This window comes from Brienomyrus brachyistius, chromosome 14 (assembly GCF_023856365.1).
Source record: "Brienomyrus brachyistius isolate T26 chromosome 14, BBRACH_0.4, whole genome shotgun sequence".
In the NCBI taxonomy this organism is placed as follows: domain Eukaryota; kingdom Metazoa; phylum Chordata; class Actinopteri; order Osteoglossiformes; family Mormyridae; genus Brienomyrus; species Brienomyrus brachyistius.
In genome coordinates this window covers 10,675,760-10,692,375 of record NC_064546.1, presented here as the reverse complement: position 1 = coordinate 10,692,375, position 16,616 = coordinate 10,675,760, and the positions used below count along the sequence as shown (strand labels likewise).

The following is a 16,616-nucleotide window of genomic DNA, read 5'->3' as shown; positions in this document are numbered from 1 at the left end:
GGGCCACTGCCCCCTAGTAAAAAAAATAAATAATAATAATTAGTCGGGGGTTGGGGTGACATTTAGCACAGGGCTCTTGCTCTGTTGTGGAACCCTGCTATCGTATTTTGGAACATCAGCATAACCTATTTCACAAAACATCTCTGACATTATTTAATGCAATTCCCCCACTTGCAAGCTATCAATTGCATGCTAGATTTATCTGACCTTTGAGGAGCGATGGAATCCTTAATTACACGACTCCTAATACAAAACCTGAGCTATGAACATCATAATACCGAGACCCAGTACGCGACTGTCCTCTTCCAGGCTACTGTGTGGGATCCCACTTGCTCAAGCTTGGCCTATCAGGCAGCACATTCCAATTCTCATTCTGTGGATTTATATAGCACAACGAATCATCCGGAAACCATCTCAAATTTGTGTTAAAAAAAAAAGGAAAAGAAAAGCTGATCAGATTTATTCCTCGCCAATTTCAGTTCTTTCTAAACGCCTGACTAATAAACTTGGCATATATCCACTAAGAAATGCAGACACAATACTGACAGCTGAATAAGACTGATGGAACTCTTGACCAAATTCCTCTCACTCAGACATTGACTACTGAACAAAATCAAGCTTGCATGAAAGCCACCAAGGAGTATTTAAACGTAAGCGCAGTACCAAGCATCAGTGTTCCATACCTTCAGCTACGGACGATGATGACATATAAGATATACAACCAGCCCTGGTCATACTACTACACTGTTGCATGCGGATTCCCACTCCTGACAAATTCTTAACTAGTGATCTGTGAACTATTGACAAAACTTGGGTCTCAAATAAAATCCACCTGCAAAGAACAAACTAGTTATTTGTTTGCTGCAACTTTTCCCAGTCAAGCTGTCACAGTAATACTGCAAATGCCCCTTTCAAAAACATCCATTATTACTGACGGCAATTATCATACAGGTATATGAGCAAACAGAAAGCGGTTCCGGCATAATTTTAAGTAGTACCATCTACACATGCCTTGCCTATACAAAAAAGTACCTGAAATCAGCTTGAATCTGGACATTTCAGAACAGCTTTATGGGGGTGCATAACTGTTAAAAATCATCACGGGAGGACTGTGGTATAAAAGTTTAATTAGATTTATCATAAAGCCCCACAGCGGCAATTTTAGTATGTGATTTTGAGTTCATTTACACATATTTTAATGCGCAGATTATATTGGGCCGCTGAAGCCAGGAATCAGGAGTATATAGCAAGAAATGCAGATTCTGCACAAATATTCTCTTCACTATATGCATATTGTACATGCAAACATATGAGCCACTGGGCATGTTCGTTTAATGCATCCCCATACTTACATACAATTTCCATAACTGCATATCTAATACAGGGCTGCAGTGGGCATGGAATCAATCCCAGTGAGCAAAGGGCCAATCACACAATGAACACAAAGACACACACACTGAATGGGCAATTTAGAGACACAAATCCACCTAACTATATGTTTTTGGACTGCAGAAGGGCCAGTAATCAAATTCGCTGCCCTGAAGGTGTCAGCGCACAACATTACCTATTGAGCCGCTGTAATGTTCCCTTTCTAATTTAATATTAGTGACAAACCATCCAATTTACCTTTACATTTTTAAGTGCTTGACAATGGATACGCTTCTTTTAAATTCAGGCCAGAGTACTTGGATCTTCCAAGGTGGATGTCAAAATTATTGTCTTTATTGGCTTCAAGGATGGATATCTGTTGTTACAACATTAAACCAGATGATTAAAGGCCTATGACCAAGATGCTGGACAATAAGAATAAATATCACTTCCAAAAAGGGACTCTCTTTAAATTTTAAAATATCCAGGCACCGATAATTTTCTTCAGTCTAGACTGTATGAAATAAAGGCAACCTCTGTCGCACTGGAAAGTGACCACGGCCCACGGAGGGCCACAGGGCATGATGAATTTAACTCCACATCAGCTCTTAATTGCTTTAGTAAGACTATTATTAGAACAGGATCCAAGTTCATCGGATGCCCTAGGTGTAAATCAGTCGCTGACAGAAAGGTAACCCAAAAAACTGTAATCACTCCGGTCTTCCATGCAAAAAGGATTTCCCTACCACTTCTGCAAAAGATATTCCAAGAATGATTTAAAACACTAGCATAAACCATATATGTAGCTTTCAATATATTTTCAAGAAACGCATTCAATGCCAACAATATGCTAATTTAATATAGATAGAATAATATGCACAAAATCTGAGTAGTTGCTGTTTCGGCCAAACAGTCACAAGTGATGGAATAGAGACATTTACACTTTTTCTAAGGTAACACAATGTAGCAATATTTGTTTCATTTTACATACTGATCACAAACAAGGACAAAACAACAGAAACAATCTCACTTAAGGACAAGTCACACACAACAGTTTTCTCCTCCGTCATATAAGCCAACAATTATAATTGGTGACCAAGTTTTACAACAGTTAATGATATACTGAACATGTTTAAGAGTACCAATATAACAGCCATTAAATGAGGAAGGCAGTTGCTCAAAATTCTCACGCAAGAGCAAAGGAGGAATTAATTCATACTTTTTTTTTTACCTTAAATAACAGTGAAAATGTACATCCCAAAAACCTTGTTGTTCTTACATACATACATACATACAGGTACATGCATTACTTCTCTACTAAAATGCAACATCAGTTCTTTTAAAATGGAAAACCTCCACCCAGACACATCCAAGCAGGGTGTCACTATACTTAAATGAATGTTCCAGCCTCTGATAAGTATGTGTTAAAAACACAAAAAGGAAAAGAATGCACCTGAACCACATTCACTCACTGCTGAATTGCTGAGTCAAATAAGTCGATCTGCCGCTAGAGTCGAAAGTATAGCTACTGAAACGAAGTATACTGTATACAAAAACACTAAACAGACATTCCACAGATTTGTAAATGCTACCTACAATTGTATTTAAACTTCCAGCACTCGTGTACAATGTGCAGTCCTAATGCATAACTACTGCTGTTCATTCTACATTCATTAAGCAGTTCTTTTTAAAGCAAATATGACGAAAGAAATATGTCCACATATATAGTGTGCTTATGCTCTCCCGTTGCTTATTTATAGCGTTCTTGAGAAGGAGACATTCACTGACTCACTATCATCGTGAAATGCATCAGGTAATGTATAATAAAAGCTGCAATTAAATCACCCAAGCATTTGATATCACATTATCCACATGCAATTACCGCTAAGCGGCCAGTCAATCATGTTTAATCGCGATAGGCATATATACTTAAACACTTCGTGATGTGTTCCCCAATAAGTCACTGCATAAATAATGATCACGACATGAAAGATGTCTTTCAACAAACAAGGAACCATTTATCTCGAAGGGCACACACACACACACACAAATCATTTTATGCCACATTTGGTCGAATGGTTATCAAAACAAGAATCAAGGATTACAAGTAATTTAATTTGTGAAAATGGTATTGCGTGGTGCCTTACAGCAGGATATTTACCAACATCTAAAAGATACAGACACGTCAGAAACACAAACAATGCCACGTTTGTTTTTTCCGCGAATTATTTATTTTAAGTCTACTTGTACCGGAACACTGCAATATTGACTTTCCTGCAACGCTTACCATTGTATGCCAGCATAAGCCCTCTAACGTTAAAGAATACGGCATTTAAAACCATACACATCAGTATATTCACTCGCTTAACTGGTGATTATTTCTTCCTGCAGTGTAGCGCTGAGGTTTCGAAATTATCCGCGCGATGTCCTATTGATGAACTGTAAATTACAGCAGTCGTAATTCTTTATAACTATCCTCGTCTAAACTTTGTGAACTGCGACACTTGAATACCTCATTTACAATACTAACACTGGCTATCCGATTTTAAACGTCCACTTTGGCATATTTTGAGTAAAATTCCCCTCTTGCTCATGTAAGACAACGGCTCATTCATTTCCGAGAAATATGCATATTTACTTAACCACTAATAGGAAACGACACTGTTTAACTTCTCTACTTCCTTAAGATACTTCCATTTCAGTCATTATACATTATTTAGTCGGGCGTCACTGCAAACCACTGATCGTACAAAATAGCATCAACATTTCCCTCCGGAAAAAAATATTAATCGGGTACATGTTTATGCCATAATAGCTAAACTATAATTCGGGTAATACTCACATTTAAAAGATATAGGAAAAACATGCAGTGTTGGCCTTCTGAAGTCTTTAATCCGAGCGCCAGGTGCTACGTCAAGAATCGTCTAAGAGAATCACTGAAAACCTACAGGAGCAACAGCTCATTACAAGAATTACATTTCTAATCTGCTGTTGAACCTGTTGCTGATCACGATATGTAAGCAAAAACATGGCTGACAATTACTGAGTTTTGCACAGCGCATGATTTTAATCCAGCCACGAACTGGGAGGAGAGTAATCTCTCTCGTAGAACCAGTAGCATACATGCCGCATACCGCCCCCTTTTCATTTATACTGGTCACACCCCAAAGTCCTAAATCATCGGTGTGAAAAAATCGGGGTATCTCCAGATACGGCGTTAAGCACCACAGTGAACATCTAGATCAAAATATTAAAATTTGCTGGAGGTAATCGCAATTTACCCGTTTGTTAGACTACAATACGCACATTCTGTGATGAATAATCCCCGCATTTTATGGATTAAGAATGAACTTTTTAAATGATTTTATGGTGTTTTGTGATGGAAACATTTTTATTGCTTTCGGGGGAGATCCTTCATGTGTCAATATGGAAATGAACACCGTAAAACATGCATTCTTAAAAGGACCACTTTAAAATAAAATTTGACCAGTGCTTCCCATTTATCTGGGTTACCGGATGTTTTTTCTCGTCATTTGGAACTATTTCGGCGGCGATTACTGCCCAGTATTGGAACGACAAACCAAGTTCATCCCCCTCTAGTCATGTCTTTATAAACTAGCACCCATTCGTTTTCTAACTACTGCCACTTAGTCAGGGTCGCAAGGTGGGGTCTTTATAAATTAAGTAATTACATGCAATTATTGACCTTACCATCTACACTCGCTGTGTTGCTTATGAAAGCCTTGTTTTTGTGTAATATGCTTTAGACCAATCATAAGAAAAATTTTAATGCAGATACATTGTGAGTCGTTTTTGATTAGTTGACCAGCTAAACAGTTTGTATAACGTGGTGTAGCTCAAAACTAGTTCGAATACAATGGCATGGACCTGAACAGTTTATTACCGTCTCTGGGTATTTTAAAATAATAATAGAATGTGCTGAAATCAAATATTGCACGAATTATGTTTTTGGTGTGTCAGTATTGCACCAGTCTTAACCTTGAGCTCAGCGATTTTGTCTGTGCATTTTGAAACAACGATGTAAATGAAGATTTAACTCAAAGCAATACAATAAAGTTACATTTTGGTTGCGTATTTATTTCTGGCTAAATTGACATAAGGACTATCGTAAGAATAAAGTGTACGATTAATCAACATATATGATTAAAAATCGTATAACAGTAGTTAATAATCTTTAAAGCAACCTGAACCAAACTACATCTTCCACAATGCAGTGCAAATCTGACATACCAATATTACTAAATATATATATTTATATATATGCCAGACGGATTATTTTGAGTGTGATTATCCATGAATCGAGAAATTAATGTTTATCATTTATATTACCTGTAAAAAAATCATATATTTGTATTTCAGAATAATACCAAATAAATAATTTAGTTAGGTTACTCCCCCGTTTTTTCATTTTGGATGGTTCCCAACGTGGTTTCATACTGAAAGCACCAAAATTGCAGCAAGTTACAATTTACTGGACCATGTTTAATAAAAGGCCTAAAAGAAATTTCAGGCAGAGGAAACATGAATCGAGTGACGAAGAAGAAGGCAACAGAAATGGGAACGGTGCGGAAGACGGAAAAGAGGCGCCGGCCTCCCTTAGAAGCCAAGACAGGGGAGTTTCTTGCAGTTCACGGCCGGAGGTAGTCATCCCTAAGGCGGATTCCAGTGGTTGCGAAGATGCCCGATCCAAGACAGACGATCCGGCGAAGCTGGACTTTCCGAAAAAGAGAAACATTTTCAGCTTCTCCGAAGACAAAGAAGGTAAGTTTATTTCCTAGGGGCACATGTAATAGAGGACAACGACTTCTGGTCTACATTATATACCAATCTATTGGTACAAGGTTCAGACACATGTAATGACCTGCCTGTCTCTGGACAGCGGATGGATGTGAATTTAAAGTGAAAAAGTCCGCCGAAAAAGAGGTCGTCTTCAAAGCAAGGAAGAAAGAAGACTCTCCTGCGAAAGAATTGCATCCCAAAGGTAATCTCAAAGATGAATGCTTCTACAAAATATAACTTTTTCATCTGCGGACCTAACACGGAATGTGTCTTCACGGTTCTTTTTAAAGCACAAAAAGATGCAGATGCGATTAACCTGTCCTCCGAAGAGGACTCCAAATGCATTGAAGTGGATGAAGAGATGCGAAAGAGTGAAAATGACTCTAGTTCTCCACGATCTACCCCCTCCAGAACATCGGAACCAAGGCCAGGTTTGTTGTGACTGAAGTATACTGATACCTATCCTTGCATCAATAATTTGATATATAATGGTAATCAGACAAAATAATTTTGCATCGAAGGTGTGTTAAATCACATAAGATTACATTTAAAATATTTAAGTTAGATTACAGTTCTGTGTGTTCTGTAAGCAGTGCAACATTCAGGTTTGTGTTCAGTGTAGGTGTCATCCCGGACGCTCGACAAATCCGTGCAGCTAGAAAACACCGGAGGAAAGCAAGAACCCAGAGGGACTACATCCCCCTGGATGGGAATCAGGGGGGCACCTCTGGTGAAGGGGAGGATGAAGAAGAGGATGATGATGATGATGATGATGATTTTGTCGGGAAGTACAGTGATGACGAGCCTGATGACCACCAGCGTCGCATCCAGTTTGCGCCCAAGTCAAAAAGTATCAGGGAAAGGATTGCTGAGAAGATTGGTGAGGCTGTCATTTGAGAGACATCTTAAGTGGGCACCATTAACGGTGCAGTCATGGGTGAAAATGATCTATTGTATATATAGAAAGTGAAGCCTTAGGGGCAAGATCCATCCATCATCTGCGTATTTCACTGTAGTTTAACTTTTTTTTCCTATTTTGCTCGATGTTCTGTATTGTATGGCTGGGCCTCCCTTGTGATTCTGATTACTGCTTTTACAGGAGGGAGTGAGAGTGAGTGTGACAGCCCGGACAGCGAGGAGGAAGATGATCGGACCCTGTGGGAGGAACAGCAAATTGGGAAAGGAGTCAGAAGACATAAGGTGAGGTCCTATGAGTACTAGTCGGCACTACCATCTTCACGGTAAGCCGATAAGCTGCGGCACTCTGCCCCACCACCCCCCATATGTGCCAAGGCTGCAAGCTACCAGCTGTTTTAAACTTCATGTACAGTATAATGTTCTTTCAGTTCCTTCAGCTTTTATGATTCTGAATTCCGTAACCGCTGTGATATTATATATGTAATGACTTTTAAAAAGCTGTTTTCAGGAATTATTGTAAGCATTCTGTGATGCTGGATATGCATTCCTAAAGCAAAAACGAATAGAAACAGAATAAAATGGAATGGAATAGTGTTGTTATTCATCCCCATGGGGAAGGTCTCTTTCCACATACCCCTTTTTGTTCTCCAAGAGACACACTGACATATATAGAGGAGAGACCAAGCTTGGGGGTCGCAGCGCAGGGTTAGCCAATGAGCAGCGGCCCTGGAGCTGGGGGTTAAGGGCTTTGCTGAAGGGCCCATTGGTGGCATCAGTTTGTTGACCACAGGATTCTAATTGGTGACCTTCTGATCATGAGCACAGAGTCCTACCCCACTGAGGCACACACTGCCCCCCACCCTGTCTAATTTACAGTTGTTGAAGAACAAGTATAACTTACACGTCAAGCTCTTCCAACCTGCTGAACAGCCTGATGCTGCTTTAGTTTGCTGGAAACGGCGTGCTGATGACCTTGTTTGTCATGTGATGCGTTTCCACTGCAGGATTGTGAACGACGCAGAAAATCCACACTGCAGAAATGTTTGTCTTTAATTCGATCAAACGATACATGTAAGGTTGATTCGGCTGTGTAAATCTAGGGAAGAATGGCAGTGTTCAGCTTTTGTCTGTTACTCAATGGCTTGTCTTTAGTGCCAGGTGAAAGCTCTCTGGCTTTCTTTCGGCATAGTTTCTGTACATGCTCAGTTTCCAGACGGCAGCAACTCCCGGGACACTGTCAAGCCAAAGAAGAAAGTCGATATTCCCCAATCCCTTCCGGCAGTCAGCATTGATGTCATAAGAAAGAGAATAACCGGGAGGTAAGTAACACATTCTGACAAATTTCAGATTTCTTTGAATTAAGTGCATTAGATCGTATATATGGGAAGCCCCAAACTCTAATCAAGATTGAGTTCACAAATAAAGACTAGCTCTCCTGTAGGCTAATAACTTATTCAGGGGATCTGCATCTCTCCAGTTGGGTTTGAGAGACTTGGAGCTACATAGGGGGAGACCAAGGGTGCTTGGCTACATGATGCTGGTTGATATGCCGATTGATGCTCGGAATTCTTCCTCTAGGCTGGAGTCATTGAGGGAGGTGCACCGCGCGCATGAGGCAGAGTACCAGAGAATGCAGCTTGACATGGAGAGTGCCAAGGCCTCCTCGGAGCTGCTGGAGAGCGGGTCCTCCGACGAACAGCACAAGTTCTACAGAGGCATGAGGGTCTACGTGCAGAACCTGACTGAGTGTCTTACCGAGAAGGTGGGCGTCACAGTGAACATTCTTAGGTTTCAGGCACCTGAAACCCTTTATTTCTCAATGGCATCTACTCAGCCATACTTGCTGTGCTTCTCCAGTCTAGAGATGTTTAGCATCAAAAATCTCGTCAGCTATCAGTGTCAGAGGTGCTTAGCTGGAGATGTTATTGTCAAAGCATCTTTGCCCCAAGTGGACAGTAGGATTGAACAGTGCCATGCAGAGACTTTTCCAGATGCAAGTCCTTCCCTTTAGTAAATTTTGTGTGATTGTCTGTAATCTTAAAGTGGCGCCTTTAGAACCTCAAAAGTTGTTTGGGCAAAGGGGAGAGGTGCTGGGTGACTGTATAAGGAAGTAGTGTCCCCATTGGTCTTTTAGTTGTGGGTTTTTTTTAACATTTATATTGTGAACATTGAATTTGACAGGATGAAATAACTGCTGTGGCTTGACGTTTTGTCAAATTCATAATGTAGTACCATAATTAATTTAGCATAGAAATGGAATTTTGCAGCCTATACTTTCTTCATCAGGGATAGGAGTCTTTCCATCCAGCCTGTAGAATAAATAATCGATCTGTTTTGCATGTAAAACAAGCTGATTGTTGCAATTCGACTCTGCTTTCTTTCCCAGATAGTGCCCATTAATGCAGCAGAGATGGAAATGCACACACTGCTCATTGACCAGGCTGAGGCGCTGATGTCTCGTAGGCGAGAAGCAGTGAGGAAAGAGTCCACTCACCTCCAGCAGCTGGTCTGTGAGTGTGCTTCGTGTTTTTGGGCTGCGTCACTATGCATGCAGCAGATTTGAACAGAAATTTAACTTGACTGTTTGATATATTTCTGTTTAACATTAAGAATAGTCTTGGTAAATTTGTTACTTCTGTTATTTCAAGGCCTCGTTTCACTCATTGCCATTTTTATATGATCCTCTAGATAACACAGATCCAGTCATCACCGAAGTTGCAGAGAAAAACCTCACAGAGATCTCAGAACAAAGGTAGGCAAGAAGTTAGACGGACAGCGTGTGTGTCATAGATCAGTGGTGACCGACGCGTCATTGAAAGGGTTAAAGCAGCGCGGCTGTGGAAGAACATTTTAGGTTCTAGATATCTGTTATCAGTTTCTAAATATGTTCTTTTCAGTGTAAATTTTGGTCGCTACTCACTTATTTTGTGCATGACTGGACTTTGCATATCAGTTCAGGTGAATAACATGAGTTAACATTTTAGCACTGTCAGCCAGAACAGTGACCTTGAAGCAGGTTGTGAGGGCGGCTGTGAACCACTGACACACGAGAAAGTGGAACTGGAAAGAAAGAGAGGTAAGAGTGTCACGTATGGACTGGATGGCGGTCAGTGCTTATTATCTTATTCCCCCTTAGTTTGTGTTATGCATAGTGATTATTTTATTTATTTGTTCATGTCCCTAGTTTGAGGGGTGTGCCTGCCGTAATTGTCGCTTTTGTCCTCCAGCTGAAATACTGAGGAGGTCGCAGGAGATCTTTGCTGATGTTCAGGAAGAGTTCTCGGATGTTAAGAAGATTCTCAGTCGGTTTGCGGAGTGGAGAGTTTTGTTCCCAGAGTCCTACTACAATGCTTACATTAGCCTCTGTATCCCCAAACTCCTGGGCCCTCTCATCAGACATCAGTTAATTTGCTGGAACCCATTAATGGTACTTAATCTTTAAACAAAAATTCAGAGTACTGTACATTGTGCAATGCGTAACACTTTATTTGATGGTGCACAGAGAGTGTAATATTATACTATTACTTATGTATTAATTAACCACAAACTAAGTTTTAGTTACGTACTGATCTCATGTTTTATCTCAAGCAGTTACTGTATTTGTTACTATATCTGTTCATTTTGTAAACCTTTGTGAACTACTGAAGGAACTATTAATGAACCATTAACGAACTAATGAAGCAATGATTAACACAAATGAATTACTGATCTCATGTTTGTTCATCATTAATGAATCGTGACTCATCTTTTATCACAAGTAGTTATATTTGTTCATGATTTGCGCTTAAGTAGTAACTGAGTTATTACTATGTATTTGTGCCCCATCAGGTAAAGTGTTACTGTAAAATGGATCTCTCGGCATTGCTTTCTTTATATATACACAATGACTATTTCCCATAATGGTCTGCACAGTTTTCAGAATGTATTTTATATTTTATTTGAGGTTGACAGTGAGGACTTTGAGTCTTTACCCTGGTACTCTGCAGTCGAGAAATTCTGCCATGGCCAGGGATATGAGGAATCTGATAACGCAGACAAAGAAACATTGCCTTCGATCATCCAGAAGAGCATCTTACCGAAAATAGAAGGTCAGCTCTCACTGATCTTTATACCGTCTGAAGTTCCATATTTGTTTACACAAATTTTCTTGAAATGGTCTTTATAGCATTCTGTCAAGCCGATTCAGCTTTTGTTATTTCACACACAGGTTTTGTGGAACTTACCTGGGACCCTCTGTCATCGGGACAGTGTCACTGCCTTGTAAACCTTTGCCAGAGACTGCAGGATGATTACCATGTATTTGATGGAGAACAGAACAAGAATGCTAAGGTGCAGATTTTATTGGCTAACAGTGGTTGTTATGTACCCAGCATGGCCGTTTTCATGTGGTCTGTTTCCTGAAGCTGAGTTCATGATGCGCTAAGCCTGTTAAAATCCACTTGCAAGGCTTTTCTGGAGGCTGTTACTACAAGACTGAGGAGTGCTGTGGATGAAGATGTTTACGTTCCTCTTTATCCTAAAAAGTAAGTCACCGGAGCGTCTTTGTCATTGATGCTAATTTACGCAATTAATTTATTGATTTGTTAATTTTCAGTTACAGTCACATGGTGAGTTTTATGTGATGAGTATTAATTTTGCAATTTAGACCATATTAAAAGCCTCAGATTATTTTCTTGACTGAAGAAACCTCTTGCAGACTGATGTTGAACAAACTGAATTTCGTTATCGTCCTTTTGTTCAGGCTACAAAATTAAAGTATATTTAATTTCAAACAGGTTTTTGGATGACAAAACCTGGCAGGCATATAGATTTCAAGACAGGCAGTTTTGGTCAGCTGTGAAGGTATATGTTTCTTTGTGTTGAACTTTAAATCTAAGTTGATCTGTTTGCATAGATTGGACCAACAGAAACTTGTTTTGTGATCCATTAGCTCCTTGGAAACATTACCTTATGGGATGGGTTGGTCCCAGAAAACGTGCTGATGGAATTGGCACTAGATAAACTGCTGAATCGCTACTTGATGATGGTTCTTCTCAATGCACCACCTGAAAAGGAATCTTTGGAGAAGTGCAAAAAGGTATCCAGAGAACTTTCCTGCTTGACAGAAACATTTTAAAGCTAAACTGAATTTTTCATTTCATATGTTGATGGGTTCAGGTTACAGAGCTAAATGGTTGTGCATTGTGTGACACTGGTGAGATATTTCTCTTGCAAATGTTTGTTTTGAAATAGGTGGCAGCGTGTTTCCCGAAATCCTGGTTTACGGAGGCAGAAAGCCACTCTTCAATTCCTCAGCTGCAGAACTTCATCCGTCACCTCCTCCAGACGACACATTCGCTCTGTGAGAAAGACCCAGACGTCACCAGCCAAAGGTAACAGTGCCCTGGGCAGGGAGGTGCTGCTCTGGGTTTAATTGCAGTGGAATCTGGACTTGATAGTTCCGTCCTGGTGCACTGATGTATTTTCTCTTGCAGGGAGGTCATTGCAGACGTTTTGACTGTTCTGAGAAGCCTCAATGCTCTCGACAGCATCGCCAATATCACTGAAAAGTACCATTACAAGGATGTATGAAATCCAGATTTTTTTGTAATTCACGTACTGTATAGATATTTTGTTTTGACAAGTAATATGTTGCGTAGTTTTTGTCTTTATCTTGCTATTTTAATTGACCTCAGAATTAACTTTTTTTTTTGTTAATAAAATGACATATTTTGATATGAAATTGCATCTCCAAATGTTTGAGTATTTTTGCAATGTGTTACTTGGTACAAAAGAGAGTGTGTAATTCTGCTAGACTTTTATTGAAAATGTGGATTGTTTTATTTATTTATAACTTTATTTAAAGCTGATTTTGACCCAAAAATGTCATTTAGTACAGTATCCTGATGGGCAGCCGCGATGTTATACATTTCTGAGGATGGGGGCTGGAGTCTCGTGTTCATTGTGTGTGTGTGTGTGACACCAGGGTTGTCCAATCAACCACGACACCATCCAGCTTCATATCCAGGCTTCTGTAACGTACGCGTGCAATTTATTCTTGATTGTGGCAAGAATAAAGTGTTGACCTTTATAGATAGATGACTAAGAATGAAATCTTTAAAAAAATGTAATCAACCAAAAATAACGTTAAGTGCATCCATTTTCTCTGGAAATACAGTAATCAAGGTTCAGATATAGTTCTGTTCTTTGGTGAAGCTAAATAAACTTTGCTGAAAAGAGCACCAGTAAACACCGTCCTGTTTTGTCTACAGATAGATTAGAGCCCTGTTTTCCAGGTGATATTTTGCTATGTAAATCACCTGGGATGACAGTGAGAAAAGCCACTAATTGTTCCTCAGTCAATTATATTTGACTATCAAACTACAGTCAAGCACATTCCAGGAGTTAACTTTGAAAATTGCAACAAATGTGTGTGTGTCTCTCTCTCTCTCTCTCTCTCATATATATGTATGTGTGTGTGTGTGTGTGTGTATATATGTGTGTGTATATGTATATGTATGTATGTATGTATGTGTGTGTGTGTGTAGATATGAATCCTGGTATTTCAAAATTGCATGAGATTAATTTGGATTCATTATATCGCTGTTTCGAAGACAGTCATTTCCAATTCTTACATGGAATGATTTGTTTATTTCTGTTATACTACATACTGGCTTAGGTACAGGAAGCCTTTGCTCACTTTCTTGTATCTGGAGAAACGTGCAGGAAGTTGACTTTTGAGTCCCACAAACACTCGTATCATCTTTTTTGTGATTAAAACCTTCCGAGTAACGTGCTGAGAATCACGTGACAGAGGAGGTTGCGATTAGACCCCAGCCTCGGAGACTCCAGGCCCAGACAAGTGACTTAAAATGTTGGTCTGGTGAAGACAATGCCGGTCTTTGAGCTTACTGCAGCTTGCTTGATGTTGGGGAGCTTTTGTGTGCGGCGAGGTAGGGAGAGTCCGCCAGCACCCAGGTCACAGTGGTGAGAGGAGTAGGGAAGCCTTTGGGCAGACTGCCAGGAGACTGGAGATGTGTATAGGTGTAATCCAGGTGAAGACCTAGTAAGAGTGGAATCTGGGATGAAGTATAATGTTACTTCAGCTTCCCATTTTTCCTAATACACTTGAAATCTTAGTTTTATAATTAAGATTTCTATTCAAATTTTCTTTCAAATTTTATGCCTTGGTTTTCTGAAGATGCAAAATTGTCTTTTATGTGGTAGAGGCAGGAATGAAGAGTGTCTTCTCACTGTTTTGGTGCATCAAAATGACCATATCGGGGTTGGCTGTGTGCAATAAGATGACAACTTACTGTCTAGAGAAAGTTCAGTTATCCATCCATCCATTATCCAACCCGCTTATCCGTCTGGGTCATGTGAGGGTCCGGAGTCTGTCCCAGAAGCTACGGGCACGAGGTGGGAAAAGTTCAGTTATTTATTTTCTAATTCAAAACAAACTTAAAAATTTCCTGGATCTGGAAAAGACCACTTGAAGACCACCAGAGTTAATAATTTGGAAACATTCGGGTGAGGAGCTCAGACTCCATACCGAAAGGAGCCAGCTGAGGTGCTTCAGGCCCCTATCTAGGATGCCTCCCTGGGCAGGTCTCAGCGCAGGTGCTTCAGGTACGTCCAATCAGGAAGAGACCCCTGGGCAGACCCAGGACACGCTGCAGAGATTATCTCTCGGCTGCCCTCAAAACGCCTGGGTGTCTCTCCGGAGGAGCTGGAGGAGGTGGCTGGGGAGAGGGAGGTCTGGGCATCCCTGCATAGACTAATGTCTCCGCGACCCGACCCCGGATAAGCGGCAGATAATAGATGGATAGATGGAGTTTGGAGAAACAAGGGCTACTTTCTCATGAATGGAAGTATATTCATTTCTATTCTACAGCCGCCAAGTGTCAAATCTCAAATTTGACAAAACGCCCAGTGCAACAGGAGCAGCAAATGGATCTAAGATTATAACAAACAATGTGTTACATCTACCAGGGGGTTCAGCCTATGCACATTAGCTGCGTGGGCATTTAAAAAAGTGAGACGGCCAGATTGCTTTCAATTATCGAGCAGCAGACAATACAGGCTCACAGTAATTCCAAAAAGTGCATAAAAAATGACACCCATCTGTTTTTGGCCTATTTTTGGATCAGATCTTCATTCACAAGAGGGGTATTAAATTAATACATTTACTTAAATGACAACACTTATTTTAGGATGGGAGGCTTAAGGTGAAGAGAACAAACTCCAGTAGCATTCACAGACAGACAGTATTTCCTCTGTCCATTAAGCTAAGTAGCTGCATTCGTTTTTTTTGAAATTGTGGATTGACGTATACATTTCAGGGGCTGGTGTTTTTTTAAAGGGAGCGATTGGAGGTTCTTGTGGGATTTTTCAGAGAAGGTCTGGGACTGTTGTATCTTTTGTTCAGCAGAGTACTGCCCTTAATCATCAGAAAACAGGTTATTACTGTGAAATGAGCAAGCATAAGCAAAACGTGCAAATATAATGATCAAAAACATTGCCATCTTGGTGATATGATACCAGTCCTTCTAAATTCAGAAGAATATCACACTCTTCTTCCAAAGATTAATACATCCATCTTCTAACTGCTTATCCTGGTGCAGAAAGATTAATCCGGGAAGTTAATTAAATCACACGCTGAATCGTGTCCCTGAAGAAAGAGGGAACATTCTGACATGTTCTTGTTTGCAAGCAATTGAGATGCTTTAGAGCTAAACATAAGTAAGATTGGAGGATTAGGTATGAAGCGTTTCTTACGGAGTGTAAAACATTCCTTACTGACTATGACATAGACAAGATGTTACATGAATCTGTATTTATAAATTGTCCACAGTAAATGTTTTCCCTGCACCTTGCAATGGACTTGCATCCCATCCAGGGTGTCCCTGATCTTGTGTGTGAGATTATACCTGTGGGATTGGCTCCAGACACACCACAAACCTTATACAGTATAACAACCACCTAGCAACACCGTAAGAACCACTTTAACTACCTTAGCAACACCATACCAACCAACTAGCAACACATTAGCAACCTCCTTGAGTAGCACAGTGACACCAAAGCAACATTCTAGCAACCACCTTAACTACTTCAGCAACACCTTAGCAAACACCTTGAGTAGCACAGCAACAGCCTAACACCCAGACTAGCAACCACCTAGCAACGGCATAGCAACACCCAAGCAAACAACTTTAACTATCTTAGTTACACTATCGCAAACACCTTGAGTGGCATAGCAACACCATCAAATTGCTATTCCTCATTTCAGTATGCTTCATAATAAAATCTCAGGAATCTTATTTGTCTTACTCCTGTCCTGAATATATATACTAATATTCTAATAATATACTAATATTCATACTAAGTGGATGCAGAGCTCTTCACTACAGGCCTCCATGAACGAATTTGGACACCCTTGACAGAAAGAATCGCCAGTCATTTATACCATTTGCAAGTTCTTTTGTAGAGAAAGGGACAGGACGGGCTGTTCTGTCTGTACTACATGGTAAGTAGTACTGAAAGAGGAGTAC

General features: G+C 40.1%; 2 protein-coding genes across 3 annotated transcripts in view; one reads left to right on the top strand and one right to left on the bottom strand.

The window, feature by feature from the left end:
• The window catches only part of itsn2b (intersectin 2b), a 37,610-nt gene extending 33,159 nt beyond the window's left edge, over positions 1–4,451 (bottom strand). The window contains exon 1 of one of the 2 annotated variants that reach the window (XM_048973903.1): positions 4,211–4,451. The gene's annotated coding sequence lies outside the window, so the exon portion shown is untranslated. The remainder of the gene's footprint in view (positions 1–4,210) is intronic. The other variant, XM_048973902.1, reaches the window with a different exon arrangement.
• A 1,338-nt stretch (positions 4,452–5,789) lies between these two features.
• On the top strand, positions 5,790–13,305 carry gcfc2 (GC-rich sequence DNA-binding factor 2). Its single transcript, XM_048975370.1, has 18 exons — positions 5,790–6,150; positions 6,269–6,370; positions 6,459–6,599; positions 6,791–7,048; positions 7,268–7,368; positions 8,293–8,405; positions 8,665–8,848; positions 9,473–9,596; positions 9,775–9,838; positions 10,071–10,162; positions 10,314–10,513; positions 11,030–11,174; positions 11,294–11,415; positions 11,533–11,609; positions 11,862–11,928; positions 12,017–12,163; positions 12,319–12,458; positions 12,561–13,305. The coding sequence occupies exons 1-18, from the start codon at positions 5,868–5,870 to the stop codon at positions 12,655–12,657; spliced, it is 2,457 nt and encodes an 818-aa protein (XP_048831327.1). The 5' UTR covers positions 5,790–5,867; the 3' UTR covers positions 12,658–13,305.
• The last annotated feature ends 3,311 nt before the right edge of the window (positions 13,306–16,616 follow it).